Source organism: Chelonia mydas, chromosome 2 (assembly GCF_015237465.2).
Source record: "Chelonia mydas isolate rCheMyd1 chromosome 2, rCheMyd1.pri.v2, whole genome shotgun sequence".
NCBI lineage: Eukaryota > Metazoa > Chordata > Testudines > Cheloniidae > Chelonia > Chelonia mydas.
The window spans coordinates 253,610,030-253,633,356 of NC_057850.1; the positions used below are offsets into that span (position 1 = coordinate 253,610,030).

Sequence of the window (23,327 nt, forward strand, 5' to 3'; positions counted from 1 at the left end):
GCTATGCAACCCAGAGAATGTGCTGAGAGTAAAACAGCCACCTTTGGCCATCTCTAGTAGAATTTCTGAAGCCTTGTCTACACTGGGGTTTTGCCCCAGTTTGAGCCATCGGTGGCCGCTGTTGGTGCATCTGCACCAGTACAAATGCCGACTGTGCACAGGGTAACCTGCTAAAAGTTGATACTAATGCAGTTTAACCCCACTGTCAAGCAGTCCATTGATGCAAAATAGCAGTTTTGCCTGTCTGCATTGGCAATGGGTGCGGCTGAGCTCTGATGACTGTGGCGAGGGCAAATCCAAGCACAGAGGTAATGACTCCTTTTGGACAGAGCGTGTCATTTGTAGGCTACGGCCTTGCTGGTGTGCGAGAAACAGCAACAGAGCTGCTGATACGCTCTTCTGGGCAGGGACTGCGTCCTTCAGTTCTGACGAGTGCAGTGCACTCCCATGGCACTAACACAACGAAATGGAAACAATACATCATTCATTGTAAGGACGGTCTTGAGTTTTTTATTTTGTCAGTGATCTGGAAAAAGGGGATGAACTGGTGATCTCGAGGGAAATGTCACAACACGGAGAACTATTTGAGGGGGAATAAGTGCTTAAAGGGATTGGTTAAAGCTTAACCTCAGACCTAGATTGTGGCAGGCTCTCTGCATGGGTAGGAATGAGGCAAGGGACACACACAGCCCTGCATGCCCTTTGCAAGGGCCAGTCACAGTAATGATTCTTACACTCAAAAGAGCATGGTGACTTGGTCATGCCACCTGGTGTATTACTCACCCCAAAGGCAGCAGGGAGAAAGCAGCCTCTGAGCTCCCCTCCATGTGCTCCCTACACAGGCTAGCTGGTTGGGCATGACAGTGCAGGGGGTACACAGTGATCTGTGTGCACCAAGAAAACAGCGAGGAGTTTGGTGGCACATTTATTTGAGCATAAGCTTTCATGGGTAAAGACCCCACTTCTTCAGATGCATGGAGTAAAAATTACAGATGCAGGCATAAATATACTGGCACATGAAGAGAAGGGAGTTACCTTACAAGTGGAGAACCAGTGTTGACAGGGTCAATTCAATCAGGGTGGATATGGTCTACTCCCAATAATTGTTGAGGAGGTGTCAATTCCAGGAGAGGGAAAGTTCTTTTGTAGTGAGCCAGCCACTCCCAGTCCCTGTTCAAGCCCAAATTAATGGTGTTAAGTTTGCAAATGAATTGTAGCTCTGCAGTTTCTCTTTGAAGTCTGTTTTTGAAGTTTTTTGGTTGCAGGATGGCTACTTTTAAATCTGTTATAGAATGTCCAGGGAGAGTGAAGTGTTCTCCTACTGGCTTTTGTACGTTACTGTTCCTGATGTCCGATTTGTGTCCATTTATTCTTTTACGTAGGGACTGTCCGGTTTGGCCAATGGACATGGCAGAGGGGCATTGCTGGCACATGATGGCGTATATCACATTAGTAGATGTGCAGGTGAATGAGCCCCTGATGGTGTGGCTGATGTGGTTGGGTCCTATGATGGTGTCGCTAGAGTAGACATGGGGACAGAGTAGGCAATGGGGTTTATTACAGGGATTGGTTCCTGGGTTAGTGGTTCTGTTGTGTGGTATATAGTTGCTGGTGAGTATTTGCTTCAGGTTGGGGGGCTGTCTGTAAGCGAGGACTGGCCTGTCTCCCAAGGTCTGGGAGAGTGAGGGATCGTTTTCCAGAATAGGTTGTAGATCGTTGATGATGCGCTGGAGAGATTTTAGCTGGCGGCCGTACGTGATGGCCAGTGGTGTTCTGTTATTTTCCTTGTTGGGCCTGTCCTGTAGTAGGTAACTTCTGGGTACGCGTCTCGCTCTGTCAGTCTGTTTCCTCACTTCTCCAGGTGGGCACTATAGTTTTAAGAATGCTTGATAAAGCTGCAGAACTACAATTCATTTGCAAATTTAACACCATTAATTTGGGCTTGAATAGGGACTGGGAGTGGCTGGCTCACTACAAAAGCAACTTTCCTGCCTCCTCATCAGTTATTGGGAGTGGACCACATCCACCCTGACTGAACTGGCCTTGTCACCACTGGTTCTCCACTTGTAAGTTAACTCCCTTCTCTTCGCGTGCCAGTATATTTATGCCTGTGTCTGTAATTTTCACTCCATGCGTCTGAAGAAGTGGGGTTTTTTACCCACGAAAGCTTATGCCCAAATAAATCTGTTAGTCTTTAAGATGCCACCGGACTCCTCGTTGTTTTTGTGGATACAGACTAACACAGCTACCCCTCTGATACTTGTGTACACCAAGTTGCTCTGGCATGCACAGTCCCGGCTGGTCCTCCTGCTGGGACAGGGTGACTTCACTCTGACCCTCTGCTTCAGTGGGCTTTTCAGAATGGCCACTGCACTGTGTGCATATTCCCTGACAGCAGTTTCACTGCCGTGCAGCGAGTGTTGTAATAAAGGAAGGGAAGGGCTGGAAGCCCCGTCACCACACTGGACAAGGCTCTCCGGAATCCAGAGCAGGGGAGAATCCTGCATCAGTTGGGGCTGCTCTTTTCCCGCTCTGATTTCGGGGGCTCACTGGTGTGCTCTGCAGTAACAGTCGGTGCTATTCCTCCCAGTCCCTGCAGCCTCCCTTGAATATTGGAATATAATAATGATCATGACAAGTGTTTAAGATTATGCCTTGGCCCTCAGCAGCTCCGTAAAATTGCTGCTGAATAAGAAATCCGCTTATATTCGCTACGATTTCTTCATTCCCCACGGGGCGGGAGTTCTCGGAAAGCACTTTGGCGGCAGCTGTAACAGCCCAATTGACAGAAACATGATTTCTAAGGATTAAAGCATTGGCCAGCATCGCTTGTGTATGTTACTCTCACTCTGCCTTTGATATCGGCCTGCAAGCAGCCAGGCTGTCAGGAAATGAAGAGGCTTCCAAGCACAGGACCAGAGAAGGCACTGGAGTTTAATCCGGCGGGGATCAGCTGTTACTGGCTAGTTATCCCAGGCAGCTGTCATTTCTCCCCTCTAACAACGGGTTCTGGGACATTGAGGTCTAAGAGGAAACATCTGTGACGCAATGCAAGGGGCTTCAGCGAATCACAAGGGCCTCCGCTTATCTCTGTTTCCAAAGCCATCCCTACGCAGTGTCGCGGGCTGGGCGTTGGGCTGGATGGAACTCCTGACTCAGCGTTCCCATGGATACCGCACGCAACATCCTTCCAGGTGATTCACCCCACTGCGGAATGAAGGTCAGCTGCCTTCTATTTGCGCTCAGGGACAGTGCAGAGCCTAGCTGAGAGGAAGGCTGGTGCAGCGGTTAGGACTCCAGTGTGGGAGGTAGCAGACTGGGGTTGAGTCCCTGAGCCACCACAAACTTCCAGTCTGACCTTGGACAACTCACTTAGCCGCTCTGTGCCTCAGTTTCCCCCTCCGTACAATGGGAATAGTAGCCCTGCCCTGCCTCTCAGGGGTGCTGTGACAGCGCGTTAAAGAGTGTGAGGCCAGCAGAGGTCATGTTAACTGTGGCCATATAAGCCCTTTCAATAGATTATCAGCGTGGGGATGGTAACAGTGCCAGTGACTGACAAAGACCCTGTTTTCACTTGCTTTGGGCTGAAATTTGCCACACAGGGCATCTGCCTCAGGCGGAATGACTTCCGGAAAGTGTCGGCTCACATGGCTCAGCAGTTTCTCAAAATGAGGCTGGGGGGGATTGGAAATACGTTGTTTTACCCGGGGTTAAAAAATTTCTGGCAATCTTTCATTTGAGAAGCTCTAGCGCCCCCCAGCTTTGGAGCAGGCACTAGAAATTTGACAGGAGCATGGCCTTTCCTCAGGAAGGCGCTCCGGGCTGGGGCCGTGGGGTTTAGAGTGCGGGAGGAGGCTCTGGGCTGGGGCAGGGAGGTTGGGGTGCGGGAGGGGGTGAGGGCTCCAGCTGGGGGTGTGGGCTCTGGGGTGGGGCCGGGGATGAGGGGTTTGGGGTACAGGAGGGGGCTCTGGGCTGGGGCCGAGGGGTTTGGAGTGCAGGAGGGGGCTCCAGGCTGGAATTTGGGTGTGGGAGGAGGCTCAGGACTGGGGCAGGGGGTTGGGGTGTGGGATAGGGTGCAGGATGCAGGCTCTGGGAGGGAATTTTGGTGTGGGACGGATCTCAGGGCTGGGGTAGGGGGCTGTGGCAGCGGGAGAGGGTTTGGGGTGCAGGCTCCGGGCAGCGCTGACCTCAGGTGGCTCCTGGGAAATGGCCAGCATGTCTGTCTGGCTCCTAGGCAGAGGTGCGACCAGGCGGCTCTGTTCCCGGCCAAAGGAAGCTACGGAGCTGGCGCTTGGGGTGGGGGGCAGTGCACAGAGCCCCCGTGGCCACCCCTATGCTTAGCAGCCAGAGGGAGGTGCCAGCTGCTTCCCAGGAGCCACATGGAGCTGGGCAGGCACTCTGCCTGCCCCGCTGTGGGTGGTCAACCGGACTTTTAACAGCTTAAAGGCCTGGGATAGGAGATGGGCAACAGCTTCACCCCAGGCTGCCTCTGAGAACATGATAGGGAGACAAAGGAAGACTGCAAGCCCTGGAGATTAAGGGCTGATGGACTGAGCTAATTTGAGATGGATAGAGGGAGACCAGTTAGCAGAAAGCTGGGACCTCTAGAGACTGCCACAACAAGAGTTGACACTGAGGCAGGGATAGAATCCAGTTCTCCAGGGTGGTATTCAACTGGATAGAATTTCCTGGGCAGGGTCCGGTGGGCAAACTAGTAAGTGATCATGTAATTAAAGATTGACTCATTACAGATACATACAAAGGTATTTGGTATTTTCTAGCTTTTCAGTACTTGACTTTGCAACCTTAACCTTAGTTTAGGTGTTTTGTATGCAATTTTCTAAGCTGTTGAACAAGCAAACTGACCTGTCCCTGTATGCCTCTCCTCCTATCTTCCTCCCATCCAGGCTCCTATCCATCCCCGGTGCCTCCTGCCCTCTCCCCCTCTGCTCCTAACTGCCCCTCCTCCTCCACTTTTACTCCTAGCCGCTCCCTCCCCCTCTGTACCTATTCTACTTCCCCTCTCCCACCGAGCTCCTGCCCACTTCCCTCTCTGCACCTATCCAACCCCGCATCCTCTGGTTCCGTCCCTCTCTCCATTGGTGTCCACCCACTGCTTCCCATCTGAGCAGCTGCTCCCCTCTTCTGCTCCTATCCAATCCCCCCAACCCTGGCTCCTGCCCCTTTTCCCTTCTATCCATCTCCCTACCGTGGTTCCTGCTACGGTTGCCAGGCATCCGGTTTTCAGCCGGAACGCCCGGTCAAAAAGGCACTGTACAGACACATAGTAAAGCACAATCCTACCACTGGTGCAGGTGTAGCAGTGATAAAACCCATGGGAAATTAAAATTCCCCAGTGTACACACATCCTTACCCTGTCAGCTCTTTGGGGGAAGGGACCGAGTCTTTCTTTGATTTTTCTGATGCACCCATCCCATCTTTGGGTATTATGCAATCGTTATTATTATTATTTGTTAGTACCAACAATATTTCAGCATCCTGCATCCCACAGATGGCGCCATTGTGCAGCCCACCGTTTCTGAAAGGGCAAATGGCGGCTGGGGTGGGAGGAGACGTCTTGTGTTTTAGGCAGTATCAAAACGTGTCGTCTGGGAGATTCTGGAGGGCTTGGTATTGCCTGGAGGGGAAGTGTTGAGCAGTAGGCCATAAGGGAGAGGACAGTTCAGCTCTGACAAGCTGCGATGAGGTCAGGCCTTGGCAGCTTTCAGCGCATCAGGGCCTACAGCAGAGTTTGCCAGGGCTGTGGAAAAGCAGGCTTTGTGTCTGTGGGCAAGCTAGGCCCTGAATATTGCCCCATGCAGTCTCATTCATCTGAATGGAGCTGGGGAGGTGTGGCATCTAAATGGACAACTCAATGCAACAATGCACATCAAAGCCCGGCCCAAATTTGGATAATGTGGGGGGGGGTGGTTGGGCAGATGGGAGGATTTCAGAGATGCAAGTTTCTGATGTATTAATGGGTCAAGTCCTGAGGCCCTTACTCAGCTTTTATTCAGGGAAACATCCATTGCAGTCAATGTACTTTATAAACATTAGTCAATTCAGCCTTAGAGCATCCCTGAAAGTTCCTAGATTTAAAGGCTTGAAGGGACCGTTAGACTACCTAGGCTGAGAGCTTGTCTATGCTTACAGTGCTTTAGCATCACAGCTGCGCCACTGTAATGCTTCAGTGTAGACAGGACAGAGTTTGCCCACAGGAGGGATTCTCCCATCAGAGCAGGCAATCCACCTCCCTGAGAGGCGGTAGCTAGGTTGACGGAAGAATTTGTCCATTGACCTAGCTTTGTCTACACAGGGACTTATGTTGGCTTAACTACACCCCTCAGGGGTGTGGATTTTTCACACCCCAAGCGATGTAGTTATGCCGACCTAATTTTCCAGGGTAGACCAGGCCTGAGTTAATTGGTATGACCAGTACACCCAATTTACAGGTGGATAAACTGAGAACCAGAGAGGCTAAGTGACTCCTCAGAAGTCATAGAGCCAGTTAGTGGCAGAGTCAGGAGTAGGGCTGGTTCTAAGGGTGGGCAAGCAGGGCAGTTGCCCTGGGTGCCAGCTTCCGGGGGAAGGGAGGGTGGCGAACAGCTATACCACTTGTCTTTTTTTGCTCCCCTCTAACTGGCCAGCTGCATTTTGTTTTTGTTTTTCTCTGCCACTGCAAGGGGTGGGAGAGCAGGGGTGCCAAAAAAGTTTTCACCTTGGCCGGCCAAACAGCTGGGGCCGCTCCTGGCCAGAAGTGAGCCCTGGAGTCCTGACACTGTGTTCCTGGCTCCAACAATGAGCTCGCGTTGCCTCCCCAAAATAGCCCTCAACGACCTGCTATCATTAACGCTATAATAAAGTGTGTAACTTGCCACGGCAAGTTCAAAATGTAATAAGGACCTTCAGGGCCAGCTTTTCAGCCAGCCTCTTAAGGATAAGGGCAGAAGAATCTGTCGCATGTCCATTTAGCACGGAGGTCTTGCAGGTGCAGCTGGAGAGTCTGTGGAAGATATTCAGAGGGGGTAGCCGTGTTAGTCTGTTTCAGCAAAAACAACGAGGAGTCTTGTGGCACCTATGCTCTAATAAATTTGTTAGTCTTTAAGGCGCCACAAGACTCCTCGTTGTTTTTGTGGAAGATATGCTGACCTAGCTTGTTAGGCATGTATATAGGTTATATATATATATATATAGGTTATATAGGATCTAACTAGCTATGCCTTCTGCAGTCATGTGCTACTGCAGCTGTGTTTATCTCCTGCTGTATGTTTGGCTTGCTTGTGAATTTCCCTTTATTTTCTCTAATAATCCCTCCTTTTTTTTTGTTTTTAAAGGCAATACCATTGGCGAGGGGCCTTGGGGAGAAGCAACATGAACTCAGAGGAGGCTGCTCTGGAGAGAGGTAGATCTGAGCACTCGATCCAGGGTGAAGGACCACTTTCTCCCTAAATAAAAGGGAGCTGCTGGGCTCAGTGCAGGAAGCCCTGGGTGAAATTCTATGCCGTTTTGCTATGCAGGAGGTTGGACTAGATGATCTTGATGGTTCCTTTGGGTTTTTTGAGTCTGTGAACCAGTCTGCAGGGGATGAAACAAAACGGCACTGACATAGGCCAGAGTGGGTGTGGGGTGAATCTAAAAATGTAGGAGTCACGAGGTTTGGTGGCACTGAATAATTATAAGGCTTAATTACAGCCTCACATGGAATGTCGGGCCAATTTCTGCTCTCCGTGGCACCACTGCACAGATGGAGTAATTCCACTGGTATCAGTCAGCCAATTCTGGATTTACCCCAGTGAAAACGAGGGCAGGATGTGGTCATAGAATCATAGAATATAAGGTTTGGAAGGGACCTCAGGAGGTCATCTAGTCCAACCCCCTGCTCAAAGCAGGACTAATCCCCAACTAAATCATCCCAGCCAGGGCTCTGTCAAGCCTGACCTTAAAAACTTCTAAGGAAGGAGATTCCACCACCTCCCTAGGTAACGCATTCCAGTGTTTCACCATCCTCCTAGTGAAAAAGTTTTTCCTAATATCCAACCTAAACCTCCCCCACTGCAACTTGAGACCATTACTCCTTGTTCTGTCATCTGCTACCATTGAGAACAGTCTAGATCCATCCTCTTTGGAACCCCCTTTCAGGTAGTTGAAAGCAGCTATTAAATCCCCCCTCATTCTTCTCTTCCGCAGACTAAACAATCCCAGTTCCCTCAGCCTCTCCTCATAAGTCATGTGTTCCAGTCCCCTAATAATTTTTGTTGCTCTCCGCTGGACGTTTTCCAATTTTTCCACATCCTTCTTGTAGTGTGGGGCCCAAAACTGGACACAGTACTCCAGATGAGGCCTCGACCAATGTCGAGCTGGCTGTATTTCAAGGAATCCCTGTTGAGGTTACAGGGACAAACCATCCCGATGAGTCGAAAGAATAGTAAATGTGGCAGGCGACCAGCTTGGCTTAATGGTGAAATCCTAGCGGATCTTAAACATAAAAAAGAAGCTTACAAGAAGTGGAAGGTTGGACATATGACCAGGGAAGAGTATAAAAATATTGCTCGGGCATGTAGGAAAGATATCAGGAGGGCCAAATCGCACCTGGAGCTGCAGCTAGCAAGAGATGTCAAGAGTAATAAGAAGGGTTTCTTCAGGTATGTTGGCAACAAGAAGAAAGCCAAGGAAAGTGTGGGCCCCTTACTGAATGAGGGAGGCAACCTAGTGACAGAGGATGTGGAAAAAGCTAATGTACTCAATGCTTTTTTTGCCTCTGTTTTCACTAACAAGGTCAGCTCCCAGACTGCTGCGCTGGGCATCACAAAATGGGGAAGAGATGGCCAGCCCTCTGTGGAGATAGAGGTGGTTAGGGACTATTTAGAAAAGCTGGACGAGCACAAGTCCATGGGGCCGGACGAGTTGCATCCGAGAGTGCTGAAGGAATTGGCGGCTGTGATTGCAGAGCCCTTGGCCATTATCTTTGAAAACTCGTGGCGAACGGGGGAAGTCCCGGATGACTGGAAAAAGGCTAATGTAGTGCCAATCTTTAAAAAAGGGAAGAAGGAGGATCCTGGGAACTACAGGCCAGTCAGCCTCACCTCAGTCCCTGGAAAAATCATGGAGCAGGTCCTCAAAGAATCAATCCTGAAGCACTTACATGAGAGGAAAGTGATCAGGAACAGTCAGCATGGATTCACCAAGGGAAGGTCATGCCTGACTAATCTAATCGCCTTTTATGATGAGATTACTGGTTCTGTGGATGAAGGGAAAGCAGTGGATGTATTGTTTCTTGACTTTAGCAAAGCTTTTGACACGGTCTCCCACAGTATTCTTGTCAGCAAGTTAAGGAAGTATGGGCTGGATGAATGCACTATAAGGTGGGTAGAAAGCTGGCTAGATTGTCGGGCTCAACGGGTAGTGATCAATGGCTCCATGTCTAGTTGGCAGCCGGTGTCAAGTGGAGTGCCCCAGGGGTCGGTCCTGGGGCCGGTTTTGTTCAATATCTTCATAAATGATCTGGAGGATGGTGTGGATTGCACTCTCAGCAAATTTGCGGATGATACTAAACTGGGAGGAGTGGTAGATACGCTGGAGGGTAGGGATAGGATACAGAAGGACCTAGTCAAATTGGAGGATTGGGCCAAAAGAAATCCGATGAGGTTCAATAAGGATAAGTGCAGGGTCCTACACTTAGGATGGAAGAATCCAATGCACCGCTACAGACTAGGGACCGAATGGCTAGGCAGCAGTTCTGCGGAAAAGGACCTAGGGGTGACAGTGGACGAGAAGCTGGATATGAGTCAGCAGTGTGCCCTTGTTGCCAAGAAGGCCAATGGCATTTTGGGATGTATAAGTAGGGGCATAGCGAGCAGATCGAGGGACGTGATCGTTCCCCTCTATTCGACACTGGTGAGGCCTCATCTGGAGTACTGTGTCCAGTTTTGGGCCCCACACTACAAGAAGGATGTGGATAAATTGGAGAGAGTCCAGCGAAGGGCAACAAAAATGATTAGGGGTCTAGAGCACATGACTTATGAGGAGAGGCTGAGGGAGCTGGGATTGTTTAGTCTGCAGAAGAGAAGAATGAGGGGGGATTTGATAGCTGCTTTCAACTACCTGAAAGGGGGTTCCAAAGAGGATGGCTCTAGACTGTTCTCAATGGTAGCAGATGACAGAACGAGGAGTAATGGTCTCAAGTTGCAATGGGGGAGGTTTAGATTGGATATTAGGAAAAACTTTTTCACTAAGAGGGTGGTGAAACACTGGAATGCGTTACCTAGGGAGGTGGTAGAATCTCCTTCCTTAGAGGTTTTTAAGATCAGGCTTGACAAAGCCCTGGCTGGGATGATTTAACTGGGAATTGGTCCTGCTTCGAGCAGGGGGTTGGACTAGATGACCTTCTGGGGTCCCTTCCAACCCTGATATTCTATGATTCTATGAATAGAGGGGAACGATCACGTCCCTCGATCTGCTGGCAATGCCCCTACTTATACATCCCAAAATGCCATTGGCCTTCTTGGCAACAAGGGCACACTGTTGACTCATATCCAGCTTCTCGTCCACTGTAACCCCTAGGTCCTTTTCTGCAGAACTGCTGCCTAGCCATTCGGTCCCTAGTCTGTAGCAGTGCATGGGATTCTTCTGTCCGAAGTGCAGGACTCTGCACTTGTCCTTGTTGAACCTCATCAGATTTCTTTTGGCCCAATCCTCTAATTTGTCTAGGGTCCTCTGTATCCTATCCCTACCCTCCAGCATATCTACCTCTCCTCCCAGTTTAGTGTCATCTGCAAACTTGCTGAGGGTGCAATCCACACCATCCTCCGGATCATTTATGAAGATATTGAACAAAACCGGCCCAAGGACCAACCCTTGGGGCACTCCACTTGATACTGGCTGCCAACTAGACATGGAGCCATTCATCACTACCCGTTGAGCCCGACAATCTAGCCAGCTTTCTATCCACCTTATAGTCCATTCATCCAGCCCATACTTCTTTAACTTGCTGGCAAGAATACTGTGGGAGACCGTGACAAAAGCTTTGCTAAAGTCAAGGAATAACATGTCCACTGCTTTCCCCTCATCCACAGAGCCAGTTATCTCGTCATAGAAGGAAATTAGATTAGTCAGGCATGACTTGCCCTTGGTGAATCCATGCTGACTGTTCCTGATCATAGATATTCATAGATATTTAGGTCAGAAGGGACCATTATGATCATCTAGTCTGACCTCCTGCACAATGCAGGCCACAGAATTTCACCCACCACTCCCACAAAAAAACCTCACACCTATATCTGTGCTATTGAAGTCCTCAAATTGTAGTTTAAAGACCTCAAGGAGCAGAGAATCCTCCAGCAAGTGATCCGTGCCCCATGCTACAGAGGAAGGCGAAAAACCTCCAGGGCCTTCCAATCTGCCCTGGAGGAAAATTCCTTCCCGACCCCAAATATGGCGATCAGCCAAACCCTGAGCATATGGGCAAGATTCATCAGCCAGATACTACAGAAAATTCTTTCCCAGGTAACTTGGATCTTACCCCATCTAAAACCCATCACAGGCCATTGGGCCTATTTACCATGAATATTTAATTACCAAAGCCATGTTATCCCATCATACCATCTCCTCCATAAACTTATCGAGTTTAATCTTAAAGCAAGATAGATCTTTTGCCCCCACTACTTCCCTCGGTAGGCTATTCCAAAACTTCACTCCTCTGATGGTTAGAAACCTTCGTCTAATTTCTAATCTAAATTTCCTAGTGGCCAGTTTATATCCATTTGTTCTTGTGTCCACATTGGTACTGAGTTTAAATAATTCCTCTCCCTCTCTGGTATTTATCCCTCTGATATATTTATAGAGAGCAATCATATCTCCCCTCAACCTTCTTTTAGTTAGGCTAAACAAGCCAAGCTCCCTGAGTCTCCTTTCATAAGACAAGTTTTCCATTCCTCGGATCATCCTAGTAGCCCTTCTCTGTACCTGTTCCAGTTTGAATTCATCCTTCTTAAACATGGGAGACCAGAACTGCACACAGTACTCCAGGTGAGGTCTCACCAGTGCCTTATATAACGGTACTAAGACCTCCTTATCCCTACTGGAAATACCTCTCCTGATGCATCCCAAGACGACATTAGCTTTTTTCACAGCCATATCACATTGGCAGCTCATAGTCATCCTATGATCAACCAATACTCCAAGGTCCTTTTCCTCCTCCGTTACTTCTAGTTGATGCGTCCCTAGCTTATAACTAAAATTCTTGTTATTAATCCCTAAATGCATGACCTTACACTTCTCACTATTAAATTTCATCCTATTCCTATTACTCCAGTTTACAAGGTCATCCAGATCCTCCTGTAGGGTATCCCTATCCTTCTCTAAATTAGCAATACCTCCCAGCTTTGTATCATCTGCAAACTTTATTAGCACACTCCCACTTTTTGTGCCCAGGTCAGTAATAAAAAGATTAAATAAGATTGGTCCCAAAACCGATCCCTGAGGAACTCCACTGGTAACCTCCCTCCAACTTGACAGTTCACCTTTCAGTAGGACCCGTTGTAGTCTCCCCTTTAACCAATTCCCTATCCACCTTTCAATTTTCCTATTGATGCCCATCTTATCCAATTTAACTAATAATTCCCCATGTGGCACCGTATCAAACGCCTTACTAAAATCTAAGTAAATTAGATCCACTGCGTTTCCTTTATCTAAAAAAATCTGTTACTTTCTCAAAGAAGGAGATCAGGTTGGTTTGGCACGATCTACCTTTTGTAAAACCATGTTGTATTTTGTCCCATTTACCATTGACTTCAATGTCCTTAACTACCTTCTCCTTCAAAATTTTTTCCAAGACCTTGCATACTACAGATGTCAAACTAACAGGCCTATAATTACTTGGATCACTTTTTTTCCCTTTCTTAAAAATAGGAACTATGTTAGCAATTCTCCAATCATACGGTACAACCCCTGAGTTTACAGATTCATTAAAAATTCTCGCTAATGGGCTTGCAATTTCTTGTGCCAATTCCTTTAATATTCTTGGATGAAGATTATCTGGGCCCCCCGATTTAGTCCCATTAAGCTGTTTGAGTTTCGCTTCTACCTCAGATATGGTGATGTCTACCTCCATATCCTCATTCCCATTTATCATGCTACCATTATCCCTAAGATCCTCTTTAGTCTTATTAAAGACTGAGGCAAAGTATTTGTTTAGATATTGGGCCATGCCTAGATTATCCTTGACCTCCACTCCATCCTCAGTTTTTAGCGGTCCCACTTCCTCTTTCTTTGTTTTCTTCCTATTTATATGACTATAGAACCTTTTACTATTGGTTTTAATTCCCTTTGCAAGGTCCAACTCTACTTGACTTTTAGCCTGTCTCACTTTATCCCTACATATTCTGACCTCAATAAGGTAGCTTGCCTTACTGATCCCTCCCTTCTTCCACTCCCTATATGCTTTCTGCTTTTTCTTAATTACCTCTCTAAGATGCTTGCTCATCCAGCTTGGTCTACAACTCCTGCCTATGAATTTTTTCCCCTTTCTTGGGATGCAGGCTTCCGATAGCTTCTGCAGCTTTAATTTAAAATAATCCCAGGCCTGCTCTACCTTTAAACCCATAAATTCTTCAGTCCAATCCACTTCCCTAACTAATTTCCTTAATTTTTGAAAGTCAGCCCTTTTGAAATCAAAAACCCTAGTCGCAGATTTATTTTTGTTAATCCTTCCATTCAGTTTGAACTGAATTAGCTCATGATCACTTGAGCCAAGATTATCCCCTACAACCATTTCCTCTATGAGGTCCTCATTACTCACCAAGACCAAATCTAAAATGGCATCCCCTCTAGTCGGTTCAGCAACTACTTGCTGAAGGAATCCATCAGCTATCGCATCTAGGAAAATCTGAGCCCTATTATTATTACTAGCACTCGTCCTCCAGTCTATATCTGGGAAGTTAAAGTCTCCCATGATCACACAGTTTCCATTAGTATTTACTTTATTAAAAACATTAAAAAGGGCTCTATCCATATCCAAATTAGATCCCGGCGGTCTATAGCACACCCCAAGCACTATCCCAGGGGAGGCTCTAATAGTTTTCTTCCCCAATTTAATTTTTGCCCAGACAGACTCAGTCATACCCATTTCATCGCTTCTTATTTCTTTACATTCTATCTTATCATTGATATACAGTGCTACTCCACCACCTTTACCTTTATTTCGGTCTTTCCTAAACAGCACATACCCTTCAATACCTGTAGCCCAGTCATGACTACTATTCCACCAGGTCTCTGTTATACCTATGATATCTGGTTTCACTTCCTGCACCAGTAACTCTAGTTCCTCCATTTTGTTACCTAGGCTCCTTGCATTAGTGTACAAACATCTTAATTTTTGCTGTTTAGCCTCACTCACATTCTGTACCCTATTAGGCACGGTTATTTTACTACCAGTATAACCTATTAGACTTGTATCTACACTGCCCTTTCTCCTACCTACAGCTGTATCCACTCTTACTTCATTTTCTTTCCACTCTATGCTGAATTCTGGCGTGGAGATTACCTGGACATCTCCCAACCATCTCCCCCAAATTCCTAGTTTAAAGCTCTCTTAATCAGTTGTGCCAGCCTCCATCCTAGAAGTCTATTTCCTTCCCTACTCAGATGAAGTCCATCCCGAGAGAACTGTCCTCTATCCATGAATGCCTCCCAATGGCCATACATCCCAAAGCCCTCCTTATAGCACCACTGCCTAAGCCATCTATTGATCGTCATAATCTTGTCACACCTTTGTTGCCCTTCTCTAGGAACAGGCAGAATCCCACTAAAGATCACCTGAGCCTCAATTTCCTTAAGTGTCCTCCCCAGCCTAGCATAGTCTCCCTTAATACTTTCCAGCGAGAATCTAGCCGTATCATTTGTTCCCACATGAAGGATAATTAGGGGATTCTTTCCCGCTCCCTTTAGAATCCTTTTCAACCTCAGGTCTACATCCCGTATCTTAGCACCCGGAAGACAGCACACCCTCCTATTTTCTGGATCAGCTCTGGTTACAGGCCTATCTATTCTTCTCAGTAAAGAGTCCCCAATCACATAGACCTGCCTTTTCCTAGTGACGGTGCTATTCTCCAGTCTATCCCCTGTTCCCTCTGGCTGCAAGTTCTTTCCATTCCCATTCTCCCTTGTAATCCTTTTTAACCCATCCTGTATCCTCCTGGGGCTCATATTTGGTGTAATCTCCATTAACTCTTCCCCTTTTCCTATAGGACTAACCTCTCTTCTCTTCTTCCTTGCCCTGTCACCCTCAGTGACTACCTGCTGAGCCCCTTCTTCATTTTCCAACTCTGCAAACCTATTCTTAAGCTCTATTTCTCCTTCACTAGCCCGCCTTTTCCTCTGCCTAGTTCTTTTAGTCACATGCTTCCACTGACCACTTTCCTCACCCAGTCTCCCCTCAGAATTCCCTAGTCCTGCTTCCATCTGCAAGTCTGAGCTTTTCCCTTCAGATACCTCATGTCTTTGCTCCATAATCTGCTCAAACCCCTTCCTAAACTCTACCAGACTTTCCACCTGCATCTCCAAACCTTGGATCTTTTCCTCCATCAGCTCTATCAGACGGCACTTCATGCAGACAAAACTCTTACCAGGTGCCACCTCCAGGATCATGTACATACCACAGCTTCCACATCCAGTCATCTTCATTGTGTCATCTGCTACATGGGTCACTCCCACTGCCACCTCTGTATCTGTCATATCCTTTCCACCTAAATCCTGTTAATCTGGGAAACACAAACCACACCAAAACACCACCACCCACAGCAAAACCAAACCCCACACGAGCACCACAAGACAAACTCCCACTCAAACTCCCCTGTTTACAGCTCTGTTTGCTAGCTCCTGTGCCGCTGCAGCTGTCTGTGCCGCTGCCTGACTGGCTGCTACCTTTATAGGACCCCTAGTCAGTGAAGCCCCGCCCCCTAATCAGGGCTCAGCTTCTCTCCCAGCACAAAGCCCCTACAAGCCTCTACACATACAAATACTACCAATACAAAACCAAGTGCATTTCCTCTCCTCTAAGTGCTTCAGAATTGATTCCTTGAGGACTTGCTCCATGATTTTTCCAGGAACTGAGGTGAGGCTGACTGGCCTGTAGTTCCAAGGATCCTCCTCCTTCCCTTTTTTAAAGATGGGCACTACATTAGCCTTTTTCCAGTCGTCCGGGACTTCCCCCGATCGCCATGAGTTTTCAAAGATAATGGCTAATGGTTCTGCAATCACATCTGCCAACTCCTTTAGCACTCTCAGATGCAGCGCATCCGGCCCCATGGACTTGTGCTCGTCCAGCTTTTCTAAATAGTCCCAAACCACTTCTTTCTCCACAGAGGGCTGGTCACCTCCTCCCCATGCTGTGCTGCCCAGTGCAGGAGTCTGGGAGCTGACCTTGTTCGTGAAGACAGAGGCAAAAAAAGCATTGAGTACATTAGCTTTTTCCACATCCTCTGTCACTAGATTGCCTCCCTCATTCAGTAAGGGGCCCACACTTTCCTTGACTTTCTTCTTGTTGCTAACATACCTGAAGAAACCTTTCTTCTTACTCTTAACGTCTCTTGCTAGCTGCAACTCCAGGTGTGATTTGGCCTTCCTGATTTCACTCCTGCATGCCTGAGCAATATTTTTATACTCTTCCCTGGTCATTTGTCCAATCTTCCACTTCTTGTAAGCTTCTTTTTTGTTTTTAAGATCAGCAAGGATTTCACTGTTAGGCCAAGCTGGTCACCTGCCATATTTACTATTCTTTCTACACATCGGGATGGTTTGTCCCTGTAACCTCAATAAGGATTCTTTAAAATACAACCAGCTCTCCTGGACTCCTTTCCCCCTCATGTTATTCTCCCAGGGGATCCTGCCCATCAGTTCCCTGAGGGAGTCAAAGTCTGCTTTTCTGAAGTCCAGGGTCCGTATTCTGCTGCTCTCCTTTCTTCCCTGTGTCCCCTGTGTTGATGTCACATCATATCACATTTTCAGTCTTGCACAGGAGAACTTATGTGGCAGCAGCTGTGCAGGTTGCAAATGGTGTTTGACTGGGAGTTCCCCAGGGATAGTAATTAGTGGATGTGTGAGGTTGGCCTTGGATCTGGCAGTCGGCGTCATACCTGCTTTGCGTGGAAGTGAGAAAGAACGGACCGTAGATGTCAGGTGGGTTGAGCATATGCTTTGGGAGGAACACTAGAATTAACTTGGAGAAGTTATTTACTGCACTGTGTGTCACTTATTGGAGACAGATAAGGCTCAGCCCTGTAAGATGCAAACTGAGCATCCTCAATTCCTATTGACTTCATTAGCAGATGAGGGTGCAACGAAACCTCTCATCAACAGGGTTTGAACCCAGAACCTTATGCATCAAAACACAGATCTCTACCTTGGGAGACAAAATGTAGCTCTGTTAGCTGGCAGCAACATCAGGCTGTTCTCCTCAATGGTGGGTCGACCCCTAGAGTGAGCTACAACACCTAATTATGTTACCAGGGCACTCAGCACTTCACAGGAACTGGTGCAGACTGAGAAAACAGCTAGGTAGCTGGGATTTGGCCACTTACGTGATGAAGCATAAGGCTGTCTGTAAACAATGTGGCCTGAACACACAAGTCCAGTGACAATGTCGTCATTATGCAGTGCCATGTTGAATCTGCAAGATCGGCATTCTGGTTTAGTCTTCAAAACTAAAGAGACACTGTCAAGATGCAAAAGACATTTTTGCCTGCATCGCTAATACCAATACAGGGTGATAAAAGGGAAGAGTTTGTTTAGCCATTTATTCTGTTTTATGGTATGTACGTCACTCCACTTGGGCAATGAGGATACACTAGTCGGTTTCACTTTCTAGTTCTTCTGCCTCAGCACCAATGCGGCCACGTTCGAGTTTCCATCCCTGCAGGGAAGCATTTACCAGCCCCATGTTTTCACTGAAATTTTTTTGAATTAATTAAAAGATTTCTATTTCCGTTACGTTTTATCGAATGTTTTTGGGTTCAGACCCTGAATTTTAGACCTCCAGTCGACAGTCTTCCTTTAAAAGAAAATTAAAGGGGGGCTGATTAATAGTACATGATCTGCCAGCATTCTTGGCTGTATTGGGGAGTGGATTTTTTTCCTAGCCTTTTTGGGGGGAGAAATGGGGGGAAAAAAAAGAACTGGCTGTGATGTGGGGGGTGACAGTGAGCACAGTGCTGCTATGTGGCTTTGCATTTAAATATCTCACACTGCACAGATGTCAGTTGGGTTCCTGCACTGGGAATGCATCTCTTTCAGGTTTCAAGGCCCTCCTCAAAAAAGGAAAAAGGAAACAGTATATGCTTCTTCCAAGGCTTAACGTTTCCATCTTATTTGGTGTCCTACTGAGTTGTGGGTTCTGTTTCTCCTTTTTGAACAGACAGTTGGGTATCAGCCAATGACTAGGATGACTGGATGATTGCATACATTTGGAAGTTCTCCTTGCAAACATAAGTTCTTTGTTGCACCAACATGTAATATATGTATGTGCGTTAGTGTATATATAGATACACACATATGTACGTATATAAAGACACAGGAGTAGGATAAAAGAGGAGCAGGAGGAACTCGTATATTTAGTTGCCAAGCCACTTCCCATTATAAAAATTCTTTTGTCTGTTTTTAATTTATCTATATATAGATAAATGGCTTGATTTTTCTGCGCCTTAGAATATCTACATCTCCCATTAACTTTAGTGAGGCTACGGGCATTCAGCACCTCTGAAAATCAGGCTATATAAAATGTAGCTCTGTATAGCTCAAAAGCTTGTCTCTCTCACCAACAAAGTTGGTCCAATAAAAGATAATCCCTCACCTTCCTTGCCTCTCTAGACTGAAATTCTGTCTTGTATGAAGGCTTATAGTGTCTGTCGGTTGCAGCAGCTAGAGGGCGACGTGATCACGTGTCTTAGACTGCCTAAGCAGGTCTGACATTCCATCCAGTAGAGGGCAGTGTTGCATGCACACATTGTGGGAGGATGGACAGACACAAAGATGTGACACACAGAGGGACGGAAACATATAATGTGTCTAGTCCACATTGGGGCCCACGTGGCAGCTGCAGAATGTGTGACCATGTGCACATGGGGATAACTGCATGTACAAATGGGAATTTGTAGGGGCAGCTAACTATCTGCACACCTCTGAGTACTTTGCAGGTGCAACTTCTGTCTGTCATCTAGGTTGTCATCTGGCCCCCATAGTACCTCAGCTCCTCACAAACAATGAATTTATTCTTGCAATACCCTTAGGAAGTAAAGAAGAATGATCATCCCCATTTTGAAGATGGGAAACTGAGAGACAGAGAAATTAAGTCCAAAGTTGCACAGTGAGTCTGTGGCGAAGCCAGGAATTGAACCAAGATCCTCGTCCAATGACTTCACCACAAGAACACACTTCTTCATATATTTTTGGTAGAAACACCTCAGCTGAAAACTTGACCCAGTGGTGCTGAGTTTTAGAAACAGCTTCTTGTTTTGCATCTGGAATTTTGTTCCATTATCTAATAGCAGGTGCAACTGATGTCAACCTGATGTCTAGCCACTGCTTAATTTGTGCCAGGGCTGAGCCCAGGCACCTCTAGGCTTGGCAATTCATAGTCTTGGCACCTCTGGGCTTGCTGCATCAGAATGTAAAAAAATTGCTTGAGCCCTGGCACCTTTTTCGTCCTGCTTTGAGCAGGGGGTTGGACTAGATGACCTCCTGAGGTCTCTTCCAACCCTGATCTTCCATGGTTCTGTGATAACTTAAGCACTGTGTCAAGCTACCTGACTTGTGCCCTCAAATCAGGTAAGTGTATGTCTAAATGAAACCGACTGCGCCAGCAATTATTCGTGGGAGTAAAACTACAGGTTTGAAGTGGGAGGCTGAGCTGAGGGTCCCTTTTAAAATCTGCCCCGTAAGGTGTAAGGAGGAAAACCCACAAAGCTAGTACCTGAGAGTGGAATCGATCAAAGGTCATGATGGGTCCGAAGAAAAAAAACGGGAGGTAGAAATTGTATTTCAGCAGGTCAATGATGGAGTAAATCCCTTCCTTCCTCTCGGAGTTCTCCAGCGCAAAGCTCATGCAGCGCATGATGGTAAAGCCGCTTCCTCCATAAAACAGAACATCTTGAAGATCAAAAGTTCTTGTTACAAATCCATTCTAAACCAAAAAGAATAGTTACTACGTCATTCAGCTGAAAAGGTTGTCTTCTGTGCAACTGGCCGCAGTGGGCATCTCCTACTACCTAGTCTTGCTTCAGATACGTTTTTCTATGAATGGTGCCTTATTTTCTGAGAGCCTAGCTGCATAGATTTTTAAGACCAGAAAAGCACCATTATGATGATCTAGTCTAACCTCCTGCATAACATGAGCCCTTGAACCTCACACACTAATTTCTGCCTCAAGCCCATAATTTCCATTGGAGCTATAGCGTATCTTTTGAAGAGACACCCAGTCTTGATGGAAAGACTTGAACGGATGGAGACCCCATCACCTCCCTAGGTAAGTTGTTCCAGTGGTCAGTTACCTTCACTATTGAAAAAACTGCCCCTTATTTCTAGCTTGAATGGTCTGGCTCTTACAACCAGAAGGATCACAAAAACTTTACGCTGAAATTCACCATTATGCAGGAGTCTAGCACAAGGCCAATGGTGAACATAAGAACTCAATATAGCACCGAAGCGGTGTGTAGCTTTTGTGTTGGCCTTTGGGACAGGTGTGAATGTCACTCTTATAGAATATCACACATAGGGATGACGTCACCAGCGCTGACCTACAGCCACCTCTGGGGTGGAATGTGACCACTAGCCAGTCTATATAGATGGCCTGAATGGAAAATTGCAGCTGCAAAATTGCAAAGGGGCATTTAGATTGATAAAGTAATTACCAGCGGTGGGACTGGAAACTCAGACTATCACCTTTACAACTGCAAAATGTGCTAGGGGAAATGGCTTGGCGTGCAGAAGCGCTGAGAACCCAGAGCTCCTATTTTCTCTAACGGGAATTGCAGGTGCTCAGCACCTCTGAAAATCAAGCCCTGATGGACCATGGGTAGGCAGGACTTTGGTTTTAAGCCTTATAATAGCCCTGTAAGGCAGAGAAGTATTACTGGTCCTGAGTCAGCAAGCTTGTTAAGGAATACGCCTACCAGTAATTTAGTAATAATATCCAGCTCCTCCATAGAGAATTTCAGCCATAGATCCTGAAGCACTTTACTAATGCGTTCAATACCATTTTAAAAGATGGAGAAACTGAGGCACAGGGAGGGGAAATGATGCACTCAGAGTCACCCAGCTAACTCGATGCAGAGCCTGAGTCCCCGTCCGGAACCCTATGCACCAAGCCTGAGCTGGGGCTATCACTACTTCAGTGGGACTGCTCAGGTGCTTAAGTACATTGCTAAATTGAAACAAAAGCGTTTCTGGGGATGCTGAGGCACAGACAGGCTAAGTGACCTGCCTGAGGCCCCTAGTACATCAGTGGCAGGGCCAGGAATAGAATCCAGGCGTCCTGATTCCTGCTCTAACCACTAGAGGCTAGTGTGCTCCATACCTGTGGCTCTTCCTCAAATGTTTTAGTCTGACCCAAATCACAGGCCCAAATACACTGGTGTGTGGCCAGGGAACGACCCCGGCACTGGGAACAAAACAGAGCTGCGCGCTGGAAAGAAACCGGTGATGCGCGTACCTGCCATGTGCTGAAAGGTTCCAGCCTGAAAGAGGCCAGGCTGCAAAGCCCGGCCACAAAGCAGAGCCACCTCTGCTTAGCCAGTGCGACAGTGTAGAGCACCACACAGTGAGCGAGGACAATCATCAGGTAGGCGCGTCCCATGGCGCCCAGCACGGCCAACATCCCGTAGAGCATGTAAACCACAGATCTGTGCTGTGAGAAAAGAGAACGTGCTTCAGGCCTCTCCTCGGGGAGTCTAACACCCGGCACCCACGGGCAACAGAACCCTGCCGCCCACTGCACCGCGGGGGTGCCAGACGGATACCAGGGGGGAGCAGGAACAGTTTTATTTTCACTAGAGCAGATCAGTGTATGTGTTGTTGTTTTTTTCCTACATTCAGCCAAGATGGGGGGAGTTTTCTGCCCCTCTCCTTGTTCGCATTAGTCCTCTTAGAACCACGTCACCCTGGGAGCTCGTGTTCAGCTGATTATCCAGCAGGACCCCCCATGTTCTTTTCAGTTTTGCACCATTTGCAGCTTTTTCCTGGCATGTGACATCATTCCGAGATAGGTGCTATCTTAGCCCCACTGACAGCAGTGTCACTCACACTGACTTCAGTGGGGCCAGGATTTCAACCAATAAATTTCTCTTTCAGGTACTTATCTGCCTCCTATCACCCCGGCACCTCACAATCTTTAATGTCTTTATCCCCACAGGTTTCAGAGTAGCAGCCGTGTTAGTCTGTATCCACAAAAAGAAAAGGAGGACTTGTGGCACCTTAGAGACTAACAAATTTATTTGAGCATAAGCTTACGAGGAGCTGTAGCTCACAAAAGCTTACGCTCAAATAAATTTGTTAGTCTCTAGGGTGCCACAAGTCCTCCTTTTCTTTTATCCCCACAGTACCCCAGTGAGGTAGGGAAGTGCTGTTATCCTCACTTCCCAGGTGGGGAATGGAGCCACAGAGACATGAAAGCCCAGATTGTAAAGGTATTTAGACACCTAACCTGTGTTGCAACCAATAGGAGTTAGGCACCAAAACACCTTTAAAAATTTGGCCCTAACTGACTTGCCCAAGGTCTCCTGAGTCGCAGGCTAGTACGCTAACCCCTGGACCGTCCCTGCTCTCTGAGCTGCAATAACTGAGGCAGGAGATCTCAGATTTGTGGATTTTTTGTGACACTTTTTTGAAAAGGAAAACAATTTTAATGAAACATTTCCTCACTCCACCCACAAGCAGCTGTAGTAAGTAATGAGCAATGATCCTGCTTTTATGCATCTGCCCTGATTAAATGAATGACGGACAAAGAGGTAGAAAACCATCCCCCAAAAGTATGATTGGAAAAAAGCAACTTTGTCTGCAAGGTCGAGAACCAAAAAGTCCTTCAGCATCTCTCTCAGTCACAGCCACTCATGGCCTGATCACCCACAGCAATTGTTAGTTAGTTTTACTATGGTAGTGCCTAAGTGACAGACAGTCTCTGCCCTGAAAGGCTTTTAATGGGACACACTTGGAAGGCCATTCATTGGGTGAGCCCCCTCTCCCATCAAATTCTCAGTATACACAGATGGTTTTTATGATATTGTCCAAAGGTCCAAGTATTTAGCTTCCACCAGACCCTTGTGAGTGTGGATTCCCTTTGGCCC

The 23,327-nt window shown here is 47.2% G+C and overlaps 1 protein-coding gene across 3 annotated transcripts in view; it reads right to left on the reverse strand.

The window, feature by feature from the left end:
• Window positions 1-23,327, reverse strand: part of HHATL (hedgehog acyltransferase like) — a 43,438-nt gene that overhangs the window by 11,201 nt on the left and 8,910 nt on the right. For all 3 annotated transcript variants that reach the window (XM_037891222.1, XM_007055550.2, XM_037891221.2), the window contains exons 5-6: window positions 21,698-21,892; window positions 19,961-20,170 (exon numbers count right to left, since the gene is read on the reverse strand). In XM_037891222.1, the coding sequence (XP_037747150.1) occupies window positions 19,961-20,170; window positions 21,698-21,892 (405 nt within the window). The remainder of the gene's footprint in view (window positions 1-19,960; window positions 20,171-21,697; window positions 21,893-23,327) is intronic.